Source organism: Tachypleus tridentatus, chromosome 12, assembly GCF_004210375.1.
Source record: "Tachypleus tridentatus isolate NWPU-2018 chromosome 12, ASM421037v1, whole genome shotgun sequence".
Lineage (NCBI taxonomy): Eukaryota > Metazoa > Arthropoda > Merostomata > Xiphosura > Limulidae > Tachypleus > Tachypleus tridentatus.
The window spans coordinates 50,930,109-50,949,447 of NC_134836.1; the positions used below are offsets into that span (position 1 = coordinate 50,930,109).

The 19,339-nt window shown below is 33.7% G+C and overlaps 1 protein-coding gene across 1 annotated transcript in view; it reads right to left on the reverse strand.

Annotated features, from left to right (window-relative positions):
* Nucleotides 1-19,339, reverse strand: part of LOC143233303 (FH1/FH2 domain-containing protein 3-like) — a 114,537-nt gene that overhangs the window by 29,646 nt on the left and 65,552 nt on the right. The window contains 7 exon segments of the mRNA XM_076469430.1: nucleotides 1,651-1,718; nucleotides 3,189-3,332; nucleotides 4,707-4,801; nucleotides 5,234-5,345; nucleotides 7,894-7,988; nucleotides 9,227-9,332; nucleotides 12,940-13,007. Of these exon segments, the coding sequence (XP_076325545.1) occupies nucleotides 1,651-1,718; nucleotides 3,189-3,332; nucleotides 4,707-4,801; nucleotides 5,234-5,345; nucleotides 7,894-7,988; nucleotides 9,227-9,332; nucleotides 12,940-13,007 (688 nt within the window).

Here is a 19,339-nt window from a genome sequence, read left to right on the forward strand (position 1 = left end):
TTGTTGCAACACAAAGTAAATGAAAATCTGTTTTTGTAAGGTCATCTCATGGCTGACTTTTATAAATTCATGAAAGAAGCAAATGATATGGCTGAAGCAAGCCTACTTATTTGAGAAAGTGTGACAGTATGTTCAAGAGAAACCACCAGCCTTTTCAGTTACGTGTACTTAAAGAGTAGACATGTATCTATAGAAGAAAACAAAAACAGGAGCCCAAATGAAGGCTTTACAAAATTGTAAACTCATTTTAACACACGACTGATCACAGGCAGAATGATTGAAAGAAGTCTTTACATAAAAAATAGACATTTTATGACACATTACCATCCCTTTCCAATATGAGACTACCTAGACATCCTTTTTTCCAAACATTGCTATAATGGTCACTTTGGCCTAAATTTGAAATCTCAAAAGAACATCTGCGGTCAAGGCCACACAGCCAACATTACTTTCCACACACAGTTATATTTGTACTCCAACTTTGGAGTTTGTACCTTTTAATTTGTGACCATCTATAAGGAACAAAACTACAGAGAACCACATTCTTGCAGGTAGATAGACAAAAAAAAGTGGACCCTTGAAAATGTTAATTTGTTATATCTTTTATTACACAACAGAAACAAATGTAAAACTATATGTTTCTAGAATGCACTCAATGAGATCTGTTTAAATATGATTTCAAATCTATTTTTCCATAGCTTTTGTAAATAACTGAACTTTTCATGATTTCAGTTACATTTTCTCATAAAAACTGTTGTGCACCTTTCTGTAGTTTCTTATTCCAGTTAGCCTACAAAATGATCAAGCATGTTTGTCTGCAACTGTGAAGTCATTAAAAAGACATCTTAGAAATAAGAGAATTGATGTAATGGAATGGCCAGGTTAATCACCTAATATCAATCTGATTGATAATTTATGGGCTGAGTTAAACCAATTAACAAAAGTGCAAACTAAGCATGGGAGATGAATTTCTTGAAGTACTCAAAGAAGGATGGTAGTCAATCACTGAGGAATATCTGCACAAACTCACTGAAAGCACGACACATTGATTTGAAACACTACTGAAATCCAAAGGAATGCCAACTAAATATTAAATCGTGAAACTGGTTTGTGTTATTTTTAGTTTTACTTTTAGACTTGGTTACTGCAGAGAAACTTGTTTGATCATTTTATAGGTACTTGTAATAAGAAGATCTAAAACACTACAGCAGGTGTACAACAGTTTTTATGATAAAATTTTATTAAGCTCATGAAAATTTCAGGTATTTACAAAAACCACCAGTGTTAAAATTAGGATTTGATATCATATTTAAAAAGATCTCACCAATTGCATTCTAAAAACATATAGGTTTACATATTCTGTTATCTAACAAAAGATATAACAAATTAACAACAATTGCAAGGGGACCACTTTTTTTCTGCCCCTGTATGTGTATATAAATTAAACAAGAAGTAGAATTCAGTCATAAAATATGCAAGCAATGGGACTAAAATATTTGAGTCACATGCAAAGGCATGAACAGAATCAGAACCAAGTAAGTATAATATGATGAAAACAGTAAGTAAAAGAACATTTTCACTGCAGCAGCTCGCTATATCATTTACACCAAACAGAGACGACAATTATACATGCCCTTCATTATTAAATACCTGATCAATCGTTGATCAACAGGCAGTGTTTTACCATTATACTCTCCATCTTCATGTCTCAAGACAGCCTGGAAAAAAACAAATAACAACTTAAATATGTGTGATATGAACTCCCACATATTGAACATTTTATATTCATACTAAGCTGTTATCTGTAATAAACATTCAATTGCTTTTTCGTATTTTGTGAGATAAGGAGCAGTAACTGTTGAAACATTTATGCTACCCTGTACTTTGCAATGTTCAATAATATATCTTAAACTTTTTAGTATAGTACTGCATTAATATTGAAAGATACAATGAAACTTATATTTACAACCTAAATGTTAACCATATTTTTCCCTTTTAAAATATGCGTTCCTTTATTTTTAAGAACCAACTTCTGAATTTTTGTTTTGTGTTATGCAAACAGCATTTGAATTGTTCAATCACAGTATGCTTGATAACAGACAGTACAGGATAATTTTATAAGTATGTTTCACAACAGTACAGGATAATTTTATGAGTATGTCTAACAACAGACAGTACAGGATACTTTTATGAGTATGTCTAACAACAGACAGTACAGGATAATTTTATGAGTATGTCTAACAACAGACAGTACAGGATACTTTTATGAGTATGTCTAACAACAGACAGTACAGGATACTTTTATGAGTATGTCTAACAACAGACAGTACAGGATACTTTTATGAGTATGTCTAACAACAGACAGTACAGGATACTTTTATGAGTATGTCTAACAACAGACAGTACAGGATACTTTTATGAGTATGTTTAACAACAGACAGTACAGGATACTTTTATGAGTATGTTTAACAACAGACAGTACAGGATACTTTTACAGAGTATGTCTATGAGTACAACAGACAGTACAGGATACTTTTATGAGTATAACAACAGACAGTACAGGATACTTTTATGAGTATGTCTAACAACAGACAGTACAGGATACTTTTATGAGTATGTCTAACAACAGACAGTACAGGATACTTTTATGAGTATGTTTAACAACAGACAGTACAGGATACTTTTATGAGTATGTTTAACAACAGACAGTACAGGATAATTTTATAAGAATGCTTGATAACAGACAGTACAGGATACTTTTATAAGAATGTTTAACAACAGACAGTACAGGATAATTTTATAAGAATGCTTGATAACAGACAGTACAGGATAATTTTATAAGTATGCTTGATAACAGACAGTACAGGATAATTCTATAAGTAATTTCCATGTTTATGATAATTATGTCCATGTTCAAGAATATACTTGCATCTTTCTTGTCATTTCACCTTTTGTTATATTACTTTATTCTGGTCATTTATTAAGACAGGTCCAACAGTTTATTAAAATTCTTATAGGTTTCACAGACAAACAACTGTATTCATGAGCAAAAGCTTTTAACACAGAATCAACTCTAAGTTGAGTTTCAACTAGCATTATAATTGCATATAAGCAACACGTTCTACATAATTATACTGGACATTATGCATTACAAGCAAATTTTTATGAAGATCTGAAATATGAGTTACCTCATATATCTGAAACTGTTGCAGCAAGTCTAAGTCTGTACCCTGTTTGGACATGTAATACTGTATCATTTTCTCCATACCTTGTTCTTCCAGTGAATCCACAATGTCATAATACGTGTCTTGGTCTGGAATTCCATTTAAAGTCTGTAAATATAATGCTACATAACATGAATATTTGAACAACTGTCAGTTAAACACACTTTACCTAAAATGTTCCATTATTGTCTAATTAATATTTTATAAAAATAGAAAGAAACTCATAATTAGTAAATATGCAATTTAAAACGGAAAAAACTAAAACGATCAATGACTTTGTCACTCTTTTCAAGTAAAGATATCCAATAAATAACTAAGATTGGAAATTCTAGTAAATCACATGAACACCATATTTACTGTATAGTAGAAATACAAATACAAAGATGTTTTCATTCTTTGACTTCTAACATTAAATACCATTGTAAAAGTATTATTCATACTGACAACACACCCCCTGACTCTCAGTTATTATGCTATGGTGTTGAATAGGTGGCTCTGCTTTAACTCAATATTGTAGTCCAACTGAATTCACAAGAATATGGTTAAAGATGTTTTTAATATTTATCCTTAACATAGTGGAATGAACATCATGAATCAGCCTTTTTTTCTCCAACACTGAGAGGCATAGACAAACAAAATGTGTTTAGAAAGCCAGAAAAGTTTACAAAATGAACATGCCCCATGTTATATATTTAACAACAATGAATATAAAACATCTACTGGACACCAAATGTTTGAGTGTGTGTGTGTTCTCTCATAATAAAGTCATATCAGGCTATCTGCCACGTCCAACAAGGGGAATCAAACCCCTGATCAGGACGTTCTAAATCTATAGACTTACCACTGTCTTAGAGGAGTATGCCCAAATGTTTGAAAATAAGGTAAACAGTAAGAGGTTAATAATACAGATATATGATACAAAAAATAAAACTATATCATCTGTGGAAGTTTTTAGTTTCTCTTGGTAAATTTAACCAGAAAGTTTTTGCATTAGTTGTAACAAATTTGGAAGTGATAGACTAGAGGTGAGACTAGTTAACTTTACTCACCACAAACTCTTGGGCTACTCTTTACCAATGAATAGTGAGACTGACTGCCACATTATAACAATCTAACAACTGAAAATGTGAGCAATGTAGTGACGAACTTCAAACTTGCAACGTGTAACTTGTGAGTCAAACACCCTAGCTATCAGAACACTCTACGAAAAGTGTTGTACTTCATTGAAAATTTAGATACTCAAAGTTAATATGATAGAAACAATTTGGAAATCCAACCAACAGCTCAGTTGAAATTATTTTCTCAATAATGTTTTGTGTTAGATACTGTTTGTTGTTAAAAAGATGAGGCATTATAACATTTATCTGTATATTACTCTTTTTCACTCTATTGTTATATTAGAATATGTATCTGCTGAACTTCAGCATTACTATTTAATGGTTAAACTATTCATTTTCTTTGGAATGAAAACAACTTCCTTACCTTATTAATAAGTGTCACAGCAAAAACTAGAAGCTCCATATCAGCTGACTCTCTCTCATTCAGTAAACTTATTATGTTTGACCAAGCTTTGGTGTCTATATTATATACAAACAAGTTACCCTTTTTACTTTACAGAGTTACAGATAAATATCTATAATTTGAATAACTCATTTTTGGAGAACAAAAGATTAACTGTCTTACACAACAACAGTAAAAACTGTACTTAGTATACTACTGATGTTTACCAAATGCTTAACATACAATATATGTTTAATGAATGTGTAAATACATTTAGAATAGTTGGTAGTAAGAATTTTATGTTTACTGACTTAACAAGCATGTACTGACAAAAATGAAATTGTGATTCTTTTAAAAACCATGTGATACCATTTTATTGTTTATACACACACACAAAAAAAAGACATTACAAGGTGGATAAATCACAAGACATTTTATTAATTTATTTGTACAAGTATGGGCAAATAACATGCTAAACAAAAGCTGTTTCAATAACATTAGTAACTTACTTTTCCCCCTATCCACTGTAGAAACAGCACTTAGGAGGAGTTGACTGTTCAACTCAGTGTACTCAACAAAAACTAACAGTAATTTTAAAGCAGTCTTCACCACGAGACGATACTACAGTCAAGAAAAATTAACTAGAATGTAAAACTTTTAAAATATTAAAAAGATTTAGACTCAATAGCTCACTGATACTTATATGTAATATAACATGCTTTTATTAATATAGAATACACTATTTCTTACACTGCATAGTCAATTAAACACAATAAGACAAGAAACAGTGAAAAAACTGTCCAACTAAACTATACTAGAGGGTGAAAATTATAATTTGGCAGCTTGATTGGGTTTATGTATATCTATTAACCAGATACAACTATAAAAAAATATCCTAATTTTATAAAATGTGTATAATATGTAAGAGAGAAGTTTACTACTACTAGAACTGAAATATATCACCCACGGTAGATCATTCTATTGGAAAAACAAAACAAATTTATTAGCTTTGATTTTTGTTCTGGACGTACAACATAATATTCAGGAATGTACAAGCTTAAGGAAATATTACTTTTATAAAAACAAAACATTAGTTACAAAGAAAAGTAAAAGAGTTGAGAAATAAACAAATTCCAAATGTTAAATATAACATGGTTCATGGTCTATAAATGATTATGAAAATACATGTTTATTGAAAATGAGAATAAAAAACACTCAATATTGCTCCTAATTTTGACAACAACCTATGTGGTCTATAAATGATTATGAAAATACATGTTTATTATAAATGAGAATAAAAAACACTCAATATTGCTCCTAATTTTGACAACAACCTATGTGGTCTATAAATGATTATGAAAATACATGTTTATTATAAATGAGAATAAAAAACACTCAATATTGCTCCTAATTTTGACAACAACCTATGTGGTCTATAAATGATTATGAAAACACGTTTATTGTATATGTGAATGAAAAAAACACTCAGTATTGCTCCTTAATTTTAAGCTTGGTTGTACTTAAGTTTGGTTGTACTTAAGTTTGTTTGTACTACTTATGGAAAACAAGTTTTGCTTGTTCTTAAATACAAAGTTGCACAATGGACTATCTGTGCTGTGCCCACTATGGGTATTGAAACCCAAGATTTAGCTTTATAAGTCCACAGACTTACCAAAGTTGCACAATGGACTATCTGTGCTGTGCCCACTATGGGTATTGAAACCCAAGATTTAGCTTTATAAGTCCACAGACTTACCAAAGTTGCACAATGGACTATCTGTGCTGTGCCCACTATGGGTATTGAAACCCAAGATTTAGCTTTATAAGTCCACAGACTTACCAAAGTTGCACAATGGACTATCTGTGCTGTGCCCACTATGGGTATTGAAACCCAAGATTTAGCTTTATAAGTCCACAGACTTACCAAAGTTGCACAATGGACTATCTGTGCTGTGCCCACTATGGGTATTGAAACCCAAGATTTAGCTTTATAAGTCCACAGACTTACCAAAGTTGCACAATGGACTATCTGTGCTGTGCCCACTATGGGTATTGAAACCCAAGATTTAGCTTTATAAGTCCACAGACTTACCAAAGTTGCACAATGGACTATCTGTGCTGTGCCCACTATGGGTATTGAAACCCAAGATTTAGCTTTATAAGTCCACAGACTTACCAAAGTTGCACAATGGACTATCTGTGCTGTGCCCACTATGGGTATTGAAACCCAAGATTTAGCTTTATAAGTCCACAGACTTACCACAGAGCCACTTGATACATGAATTTTGTCCACTGCTACAGATAGGTAGCTTGTTTGTTTGAGTGCAAAGCAGTGCACCTGGTTATTAATGCTTTGTCCACCACTCAGATTTGAGCCCTGGATTTTAGCACTGCAAATCCATAAACTCACTAGTGACACACCAGAGAACTAGGTAGTTTGAAAGACAGTTTTTACTTAAGATTAATATATGCAGATCAAGCCAAATTAATTGTAAAACTTGTAAATTTTGATACTATATCAAATTTATTAGTTTTATTGTTTAATTTATAAAAATCAAAATTAACTGCTGGTACTGTAGTTTATCAAAATAACGTTTTTATACATTAATAAAAATTTAACTTTTAAGCTTTAATCCATCAAATTATTAAGTTGAAACTGAATACTCTATTTTCATCGGATATTTTAATTTTCAGATGGCAGAGAGTTGTTAACAAATAAAAATACATGTAAAATGCTTATTCTAATTCTTAAATGTTCTGTGAACAAAATGTTCAGTTAATATACTCAATGTAAAAACTCTCCTTTTTTGTTTTAATGTATACACATTCACTGCTAACAAAGCAATGTTTTTATTGAAATTCAAGTGCAAACAATAAAATAAATGTCTAACTTAATTAGGAACTATTTTTTAGTTAGTATCATAATTCTTCTGGAAAACAGAAAGAGATGTGTACAACATCAGTGATAAAGATAGTGCATTACATAAACTGTGCAATGAAATTTTTATCAAATGTAATGATGTAAAACCTGTGAGTTTGCAGATTTACAATATTAAAATCCAGGGTTTGATATTCCTTATGGACAGAAGAGCACAAGTAGCCCATTGTATAATTTTGTACTGAGAAAAAAATAACATTAACATTACATAAAATGCTAAGCTTTTCATACCTTGGAGCTAATAAGTGAATACAGCCATTGAATCGTTTCACTGTGTTCAATAACTCCATTCATGCCATCTACATATAACATCACTTGGCCCAAAGCTGTGGAAAGAGAAGGAAATAACATCTTTTGCCTATTTTATATTTTGTTTAACAGAGGGCTTTACCTACTTCAATAAAAATTTCACTTGACAGAAAACAAGGAAGAAGTTTTGTTTGTTAATACCAGTTAGGTTCACTCAAAATTATACCAAACAAGAGTAAAATGAGGACTTCTTAGGTGTTTCAAGTTTAAACCTTAACCACAATCAAAGAAGGCCAGTTTTCAATCCTGATAGATATTTCTCAGTAAATATTTAGAATAAGCTTTCCTCATCACCTAAATTAATTATTCCTTGCTTGAGCAATATGCTAACATTCTGTCATTAAAGTTAACAAGTAGAGAGAGAACACTGATGAATAGAAATATATGAGCTTATAGTTTTTAATGCATTAACTGCTGTGATGCTTGGCACCCTCTGTGGCAAGTGTTTATAAGAGTTTTAGTACAATATTATTGTGTTTTCAATTTAAACAATGGTAATAATAAATCTAAAAGATGTAGTCTTGACATTTTTGGTTTTATTTATGACACGTGTATCCTCGAAGATAAACCTGTTAACTGACTAGATGGCACTGCATAAAGTTAAAAATTACATTTGAAATTCAACAACAAGAAGGAAACTCGGTCTTTGACTGTATTTATAGCAAAGTGTGCATTTGTCTTTTAAGCATGATTACTAATTCCCAAACAAATACTACCAGATTCTCATATCCTACTCCCCTGGCCTAGAGTGGCACAGATTAAAGCATGCGACTTTCAATCTGAGACAGACTGAAAACCTAATGCTGGACATGCACTTGCCCTTTTGGCTATTAGTAATATTGTAATGTGACAGTCAATCCCAGTACTTGTTGGTAAAGAGTAGCCCACAGATTAGCAACAAGTGCTGCCAGCCATTTGCTTTCCCTGTGGTTGACAGTTTCAAATTAGGAATGATGGCAGATAGCCATACACACAAAACAAAGAATCCCAACACTCAATTATTTCAAATCAATTGTAACTTTGTAATGTTGAAATTCTGAATTTTGTTAAACTTTTTATTGCAATTTGTTAAATCATTTTGCTTTTAAGTTGTTATTGTTAATTATTTCACTTATAGATTATTCCTTTAATAAATTTCTACAGATTTTCAGAAGTGAGTAACTTCTTTAACACTTCAGCTTGAATACTCTCAGATAACCTATACAATATATTCCATACAGATATCTGAAAGATTCATAAAAAATGTTATACGTACCTCTTAGAATATAATTTTGATAATTCTGATCTGCTTCTGATCCAACTTTAATAAGACAAGCCAAACCATCATTCCGTACAAATTCATGCACCAGGTCTTTATCATCCTAAACCAAGTGAAAGAAAAAATAGTAGTATCTAACAAAAAAAAATAATACAATGCCATCTTTTAACACACACACCCCAGGATAACATAATGTACAATAATTACTGATTTTGATAATAATAATTTTGATTAAGTATATCTTAAGAATCTACTGAATGAAACTTAAAATCAAAATATTTTCATCAGAAGGTAAGACATGAAAAATGTGACGTTATTGTTAAATAGGAGGCACTAATGCTTTTCATAACACTAAGATTGCATACTATCTGTGTTGTGTATCAAATTACCAGGTTTTTCAGTTGTGTAATATGGCCCGGCATGGCCAAGCGTGTTAAGGCGTGCAACTCGTAATCTGAGGGTCGCGGGTTCGCATCCCCGTCGCACCAAACATGCTAGCCCTTTCAGCCATGGGGGCGTTATAATGTGATGGTCAATCACACTGTTTGTTGGTAACAGAGTAGTCCCAAGAGTTAGCAGTAGGTGGTGATTACTAGCTGCCTTCCCTCTAGTCTTACACTTCTAAATTAGGGATGGCTAGCACAGATAGCCCTCGAGTAGCTTTGTGCGAAATTCAAAACAAACAAACAGTTGTGTACAAAATGTTTTCTTTCATGATAACTTCAGCAGAGATAATAACAGTATAAAATATCAAGTATTTAGACTTACACAAACATTACAGGAATAAGCTGACTCTGTTTGGGGCACACCACTTAGCATAACCATTGTTTGCTGATTTGATATTCAATCTTAAATGCTTAGGGCTTTTACAGCCTGGTTTGGCCATGAATGCACCAAAAGTGGTATGTGGAAAAGGAGTGTAGTTTGGATCACTTCTATCAGTTTCACTGTTATCAGGTGCGTATCATTTAGACCAGCATTGTGAATGATACAAATTATCAGGTGCGTATCATTTAGACCAGCATTGTGAATGATACAAATTATCAGGTGCGTATCATTTAGACCAGCATTGTGAATGATACAAATTATCAGGTGCGTATCATTTAGACCAGCATTGTGAATGATACAAATTATCAGGTGCGTATCATTTAGACCAGCATTGTGAATGATACAAATTATCAGGTGCGTATCATTTAGACCAGCATTGTGAATGATACAAATTATCAGGTGCGTATCATTTAGACCAGCATTGTGAATGATACAAATTATCAGGTGCGTATCATTTAGACCAGCATTGTGAATGATACAAATTATCAGGTGCGTATCATTTAGACCAGCATTGTGAATGATACAAATTATCAGGTGCGTATCATTTAGACCAGCATTGTGAATGATACAAATTATCAGGTGCATTATCATTTAGACCAGCATTGTGAATGATACAAATTATCAGGTGCGTATCATTTAGACCAGCATTGTGAATGATACAAATTATCAGGTCGCATATCATTTAGACCAGCATTGTGAATGATACAAATTATCAGGTATGTATCATTTAGACCAGCATTGTGAATGATACAAATTATCAGGTGCGTATCATTTAGACCAGCATTGTGAATGATACAAATTATCAGGTGCTTATCATTTAGACCAGCATTGTGAATGATACAAATTATCAGGTGCATTATCATTTAGACCAGCATTGTGAATGATACAAATTATCAGGTGCGTATCATTTAGACCAGCATTGTGAATGATACAAATTATCAGGTGCGTATCATTTAGACCAGCATTGTGAATGATACAAATGACATTATCTTTGGCAGAAGTTTTCATTTTAAAATTATCTTGTTATTTTAGTATCAGCTGATCCTGATATGAAACTTCTTCCTATGGCATATGAAACATTTGGATTTCTTTGGCATGATTGAATCAGTAAAAGTATTTAAGTTTGATTCTTATAAACCACTCAATAAGCAAAGTGACAAATACCATGTAGGTTCCACATCTATAAAGTGTCTAAGTTTCAGCAGATAATGTAATATTAAATGTAAAATCATGTGATTTGTTCTACGTGCACCTAACAATTCTACAGTCTTATAAATAACATTACTGTAGATTTCTTCACTGGTGTCATTTTACAAGTTTTGGGATGCAGTGCAGCAGCTAATAGAATTGCTCTGAGTTTTTCAAGTAAAACTTTCAACTCATAGCTCCATCACATCTTGAACAATGTTAACTCAGGAACTCAAACCCTTTTGAATGTTGTATTTAATCATGCCTGAGGTCTCATAGATTAAATTACTCTAATCCTGCCTAAAATAGTTGCAATATGAGGATAGACTGGTGAAGATCTTGATGAATAATAAAACTTAATCGAGTATACGCACACCCTACCTTTAGTATTGCTGGTGCACAAAAATATAGCTAATTAAAAGGGAAAAAAATACGGTCTCATAAATTTATTTACTGTATTTCTGTCTAAAACAATTTCTAGTGCCACATCTATTGAAGATTCCTTCTTGTGTGTCACAAAAGAAAAAAGTTTTTGGATACAAGTAAAAACAGTTTAATATAAACTGACTGAATTGATAGCTAAACAGATTGTGTATGTCTGATCATTTATAGGAGACTTAGCAGGATCTTTATTTTTCAGGTTACTGGAACCTGATCCTTATGAAATCATTCACCACCCAAGTACCACATAAAAAGAAAAATACAAGACAAAGATATGAAGTTGGAAGTGTAATTTATGACACAGCTAAACTTTATTTTTATGTGTGAAAAGTATACCAGAAAATCCATTTCACAATGTGCACATATGTTTTTGAGCTCATATCCAATGTTGAATTGAACCTCTGGCATTCTTCACTAAAATTTTACTTTTTTAAACAAATACTGAATGACTCCTAGCACAATATCCTGATTCCAAACCAGCAATACTACACATGGAAGTGGAGTAGATTCCACTCTTGGTTTATATTATCTTACTTGGTTTCCTAACCACTGAGATAACCAAATAAAATCACATCCTCAAATAATATTTACATGTAGCCCCTTACATCCATACACCTGTTCCATAATAGTTAAATCAACTTAATAAAATATTACACGTCATCACAAAAATATTCCATCCAGATAGAATTAATGTATAAGTAATTCTGCTAAGATCTTAAATTTCATAACTATAATTAGTATCCTTATTAATAAGTTCCCAATATTTTCATTTCCTCATGAATCTTTTAACACTTGTGTATTCAAGGTCTCTTATTTTGAAACAACTGATGTTTCAGTTCTCCAGAGAAAATAATGCACATTTTTAAATCAAGAACCAATTTCCAATACCCAACCATCTTCAACTCTTTCCATAAAGTTGAAATTTTTCTATATGTATTAAGTAATGGAGACTAAAAATAGAACAGACTAAATAAGGCTTCACCATCCTACACAAGGTTATTACCTTCTTACACATAACTTAAAATTTTATTTAAAATTAAACATTAGACCTTTTAACTTTCAGCACTTTTCATCATATTTAAACACTCGACTGAATATTTCGGGTTTAGTTTTATTGTAAATCAAGCCCACCTCTTTCATCACAATTCTCATCTCTTTTACATTTTACACATGCAATAAAACAAAAAGCTAGCTGCTTCAAATACCTTTTTACAGATTCAGTTTCTGAAATAACTCATAATTAAAAAGCTTACCTGAAAAATTTGTTTTAAAGAAAACAATGCTCTTCTAAGTTCTCGTCCTGAGCTGTTCAGTAGTTTCTCTAAAAGATTGCAGAAATGAATATTAAAACCCAATCTAACTTGTATGAATGAAATGCAATGAAGAACAAGTCCACAACATTTATCTTTGTCTCTCATACAAACAAACATACATACAAAATAAATTTCTGTTTCTTGATTACGAAAGGAAAAATTAGTCTTACTGAAAAGGAAAAGTGATGATTTACACTTGAACTGCAAAATACAAATTACAAGCAGCAGTTGGTCAAATTTCAATTCAATTGGTGTTGAAGAAATATACCATTGCCAAAACAATAAGTAATGTAATTTTGCATTTTTTTTATGTGAGGTCAATCAGAAATTCTGTTGAGTGTTAAATTGCGTAGCGTAATAAAAAATTGGCTAAAATTTAATATTAAAATGGGAATTTTGAGATACGTTGGAGACATTTTAACATTAAATTATGAGGCTTTACTTTGTAAATTTTCCTTTGCCTAGATGTTTTCTTCATTTTTCTGTTTGTATGGCACTTTATAGGCCTGCTGTCTAGGGTGACAATACGCTCAGAGAAAAAAATACCCTCCATTTGAAAACTTCATCACAAAATGCACATATATTTATTATATTAAATATGAAGCTTTGAAGGCTGCAGTAGAATTACACTAGAAATAAACATTCAAAGTAGATTATTTATTATTAGCTTAATTAAAGGTTCATCATGTAACAAATTGGTGAGTTTCAATGGCTAAAATTTTGAATATCCACAAAACAAAAATTCTAAAAACAGAAGGGCATATCAGAGAAATTCTGCTACCACTGATACAGAAGGCTTCTCCAGTACTGTCTGAAACTAGTAACTGAATACAGGTTTAAAATTCAATAAGTTACTCAGTTTTTATCAACAAAATGTGATCACCTTACTTCAGGTCTATATGCACCAGGCAAGCTTTACTTTAGTTTAATTAATCTTCTAGAATTCAGTGGTGCTCAAAACTCGTCGCGGGCCGGATTTGGCTAGCGACGAGTCGCCGAGTGGCCCGCGATGTCCAACGGAAAAGTCAAACAGAAAGTTCGCGGCTGCGCGAAGATTAAGCGTTATAGAAGAATATGCATTAGATTAGATACTGGATGGTTCCATATTTGTGTCGAGCAATAAAGAAAATTAAATAAGTAAATCTCATTAATGCATAGGTATTTAATGATTAGTGCAATGACGTAATATTTCCGTAAGTACGAAATCTCACGCGTTCCAATTGTTCTTCGAGATTTACTTACGAGCCCTATTTTGATATTATTTCGTAACAAAAAATGGCAGCTAATCGTAAAAGAAAAGTTGACGATGAAAACCGTCAGTTTCATGATGATTGGACTGCGCAATTCTTCTGTTTTGTTCAACAACAGAAGAACGTGATTTGTCTGCTGTGTCATTCGACAGTAGCAGTGGCGAAGGTATCCAATATAAAGCGTCATTATGAGTCAAAGCATAAATATTTCCACAACGTTGTCAGTGATGAACGAACAGCTCGAACTGAATCTCTGCAGCGGTCGCTGAATCACCAGCAGAACGTTTTTTCAAAGCAGTCAGCAGATTTAAGTGCAGCATGTGTGGTCAGTTACGATATTTCATTGATGATAGCGAAATCTGGCAGACTGTTCACTGATGGTGATTTTCTCAAGCAATGCATGATTACTGCATCAGAAAAGTTGTGTCCGGAAGCAGTTCGCAAGCTACAGACGTGGCTTTGAATCGTATGACAGTTCAACGAAGAATTTCACACCTCTCAGCAGACGTGACAAGGCAGCTTACAAATAAGGCAGCCAACTTTGTCTACTTCTCTTTGGCAGCAGATGAGCCGACTGATATCAGTTCAATAGCACAGCTACTAGTTTTTGTTCGTGGTGGGTCGTCATCGTTTGATATCACAGAGGAACTAATCAGCATGGGTTCCATGAAGGGTCACACAACTGGGTCTGTTCTATTCAAGGAGACAGTATGACTGTATAGTAATGTTTCATTGGATTTCACGAAACTGGTAAGTGTAACAACTGATGGAGCACCAGCCATGACCAGAGAAAGTAGCGGGCTGGTAGCACTCTTGATGAAGCATCGAGGAAAGCAGAGCAGACAGTTGGTGAAGTTGCACTGTATTATTCACTAACAGAACCTGTGCAGTAAAGAACTTGTTTTTCAGGCACTAATGGTATTAGTGACGAAAACCATTAATTTCATCAAATCACGAGGGCTCAATCACCGTCAGTTTTGAAGTCTCCTTAAAGAAACTGATTCGTACTATGGTGACCTTGCGTATCACTGTGAAGTACGCTAGCTGAGTCGAGGGAAAATGCTCAAAAGATTCTGGAAGTTGATTGATGAGGTGATAGAATTCCTCAGAAACAAGAACAAAGACACAAAAGTGATTTCCATGACTGATCCAGCATGGCAAGCTGATTTGACCTTTCTGGTCGACATGACACAACACTTGAATAATCTGAATTTGAAGTTGCACGGCAAAAATCAGCTTGTCTGTCAGCTTGCAATTCACGTCTCAGCTTTCAGGATAAAGTTGCAATTGTTCCAACAGCGAGTAGCATCAAGCAACTTCGTGCACTTTCCCACTTTTCAGTCATAGCTACAAAGAATCAGGACATTGACACACACGTTTATGTTGGGAAGTTAGATACCTTGATTCAATCCTTCAACTCACGGTTTCATGACTTTGACCAATGCAGATTGTTGACGAAACTTTTTGCTGGTCCATTCCTCTGTGTTAGTGGATGACTTGTCAGCAGAATATCAGCTCGAACTTACCGATCTCCAGGCATCTGATGAACTGCGTGCTATTTACCGAGAAAACAGTTTGCTTGACTTCTACAAAACGTTACCAGATACATTTGCTAATCCGAAAGAGAATGCACTTGTCCACACCAGCATGTTTGGCAGCACATACTGCTGCGAACAGGCTTTCTCGCATATGAAACTGAACAAAAACAACACTCGCAATCAGCTGACTGATGATCATCTGGAAGTAGTCTTGCGTCTTTCAACGTCAAACATCAAGTTGGACATTTCTGAGCTCGTAGATGACATGCAGCACCATCCATCGCACTGACTTTGTGACAGTTGATGTATCATAGCATTTCTTAGAATAATGTGCAAACTCTTTGATGTAATCGTTATTTGCGTGTTCTTAAATGTGATGTCCATCTTGTGAGAAACAACTGTGGGACGATTTTAATCTTCACTTTTTTGTGGCCCCCAACGGTTACAAGAAGTATATTTGTGGCCCCTGACTCAAAAAGTTTGTGCACCACTGTTCTAGATAGTAAGAATGACGAATAATACTCATAAAATGTTTGACATCATCAACTAAGAGAAGTTGCCATAAACTCTACTGTGTATGGCTCACCCAGCTGAGATATGTAGATTTAAATATTAGGCAGTACAAATTAATTTAAGCAGATAGTTGTTTTAATTCATTTCTATCAAGAAATTAAGGAAGGTGAGAGAAAAAAAAACAGTGCTGGATGAATGGAAAGAAACTGTATGTTAGGACAGTTAGTTAGGACAAAAATTATAATAAATTGTTAATCCATTGGTTTCAAGATTGAAAGGAAATGAATCTTGTACCAAAGAATTTTGGAAACAGTGGTAGATATGCTGGAAATGAATTTAATACAAGATTCCTTCTACTTTGATGAATGATCTGCCAGACATGAGCAGGAGCCTTCTGAAAAACCTATAAGATTAGTAAAAAATGAATATTTGTGAAGGGTTTTAAGGAAGAGATGAATGAATGGGCAATCAGTATTTAAGAGAAAGTTTTGATTTAAAAACAGACATCCCATACACTTAACACTCCTATACCTCCACCATCCCAAAATGGGTTGTGTTCACTTAGGCATAGCAGGATTACGAATGATCACAGCAACTGCTTAAAATCACCAAGGTCTTCATTACCAATTATATTTTATGGTTGCTGCTCAACACAACATATAAAAGGTATAAATTCTCGAAACTACGTTTATTTTTTCAACAGTATATTTTTATTGCAGACCATGAACGTATTTATGTGTATATATGATAAAGTTATTTTGTGGTTCTTTCATTTAATATTAATTTTTGTGTTAAAACTGTATGGTAGTGCATGCCTAATAGGTCCTGAAAATTTTCGAAAGTTTACAAAATCTGAGACGTTTTCAGAGGAGGGACAGGGTAAAACTTCCAGTTGTGTTTTCTGATTTAAAGAATAAAGGTGTCCAAATATTAAAAAATAACAAAAGTATTTAATTAATTAAAATTAGCATTTTAATATATTGGATTCGGTTGTTTTTCACGTGTCTCTGTTTATTCATCAAATCTCCTAATCCCCATGATAGAGAGGAAAGTCTGAAGACTTAGAACATTAAAAACTTGGTTTCAATACCTGTTTTTGGCACAGCACATATAACTCATTGCACAGATTTGCGCTTAATAAGGAACAATCCAAAATCAAACATAATAAACCTATAACCTTACAGCCCCCATACGACAATTTGATGCCCATTGATCGATTGCTATTAAGTCTTACATAGAACGACTGATATTAGAATTAAGCCTAACTTAAAACATGACAAATAATGACATCGACGTTACAAAGACACTAGACATCGTTCAGTCTTTCCTTCCATTAATTTTAGTTTGCAAATAACCATATATACGGTAAGCTAAAGTAGTAATTCACTTACATGGTAGCCAAACATCGATAATGTGAAAAACGTACACACACGGGTAGTTTAATATTTCGATTCCTTTGGGCCGGACTTAAAAGGATATATCTGAAAAAGACTCTTGGTGTAATGGACTTGAAGGTAACTGCCCAATCTGCCTTTTGGTTAAAACGGCCACACTCCGTAGCTTTATCTCAGTTGCATGGGCACGACACAGATAGCCCAATGTGTGCTTTTATGTTTAAGTACAAAAAATCTGCGACTTGTTTGAACTTATATTTTTTTTCAACAGATCTGAATCGTAGGTGATACGGGCTTGAAAAAAAGATAGATACAAATTACCTGATTCCTTTCCAAATGTTTTGACTTAGACGTCAAGAAACTTTAATTGTGAATTATAGAAGACTCGCTAACTTAGAAAATATCCTTATTTTTGCATAAAAGCACAAAAAAAAAGCTTACATCATCTATAAATATAGAAGCAACAAACATTTGACGGTGGAGCGTTTAACGGCATCAAGGATTGACGTCAGTGCTGTTTTTAGGGTCTGAAACGTCTGACCCTCAGTATATTCCAAGAACCAAAGGGTTTTGTTTGTTTTGGAAGTTCGCACAAAACTAAACGAGGGCTATCTACGTTAGCCGTCCCTAATTTAGCAGTGTAAGACTAGAGGGAAGGCAGCTAGTCATCACCACCCACCGCCAACTCTTGGACTACTCTTTTACCAACGAAAGTGGGATTGACCGTCAAATTATAACGCTCCCACGGCTGAAAGGGCGAGCATGTTTGGTGCCATGGGGATTCGAACCCGCGACCCTCAGATTACGAGTCGAACGCCTTAACCCACCTGACCATGCTAGGCCCGAACCAAGGGGATAGAGCTGCTGTTGTTTTGAATTAAGCACAAAGCTACACAATGGGCTATCTGTGCTCTGCCCATCACGGGTATCGAAACCCGGTTTTTAGCGTTGTAAGTCCGCAGACATACCGCTGAATCACTGGGGGGGCAGGAATAGAGCTAATATGGTTTATCGTATTAGTTAGTTTTTTCTTGGGTAAATTTAACTGTGAAGAACACGTCGTGCATATGTGATGAAAAGCATCTGTAGTGGTATGTAAGGGTGAGCTATTCTTGAATTTGAGAAATCAAAGTGTCTATAAATAACTATAATTATTATTTTGCGTTACGATAAATCAACTCGCTCAAAAAACCTGATACAAATTTTAATATTATTAACAACGAATATAAAGACAAACGTTTTTGTTGTTGTTTTCAGTGAAAAGCTTCACAATGAACTATCTGCGCTCTGTGCACCAAGGAGAATCGAACCTTGGGAATTATGCCTTGTAACTCTGAAGTCTTACTGCTGACTCACTAGGAGCATCTTCACTGATATATATATATATATATTATAATAGTTAAATATAACTTGATGGTTTTCGCGCCTGAGAGGCACATGAAGCCTGTATTTAATTCTAATTTCGTCCAAGATGAGAATGGCCACACCCGAAATTCTCTCTGGATGGAATGTCAGTTAGTCTATTTTAGCCACCCACCAGGTAACTGCTGCTATCCACCATACAGCTGAGTAGACTTTAGCAACTGAGGTGAAATTCCTTGCCCAATGGCACAACGACACGTCACGAATTAGCAACCTTTCGACT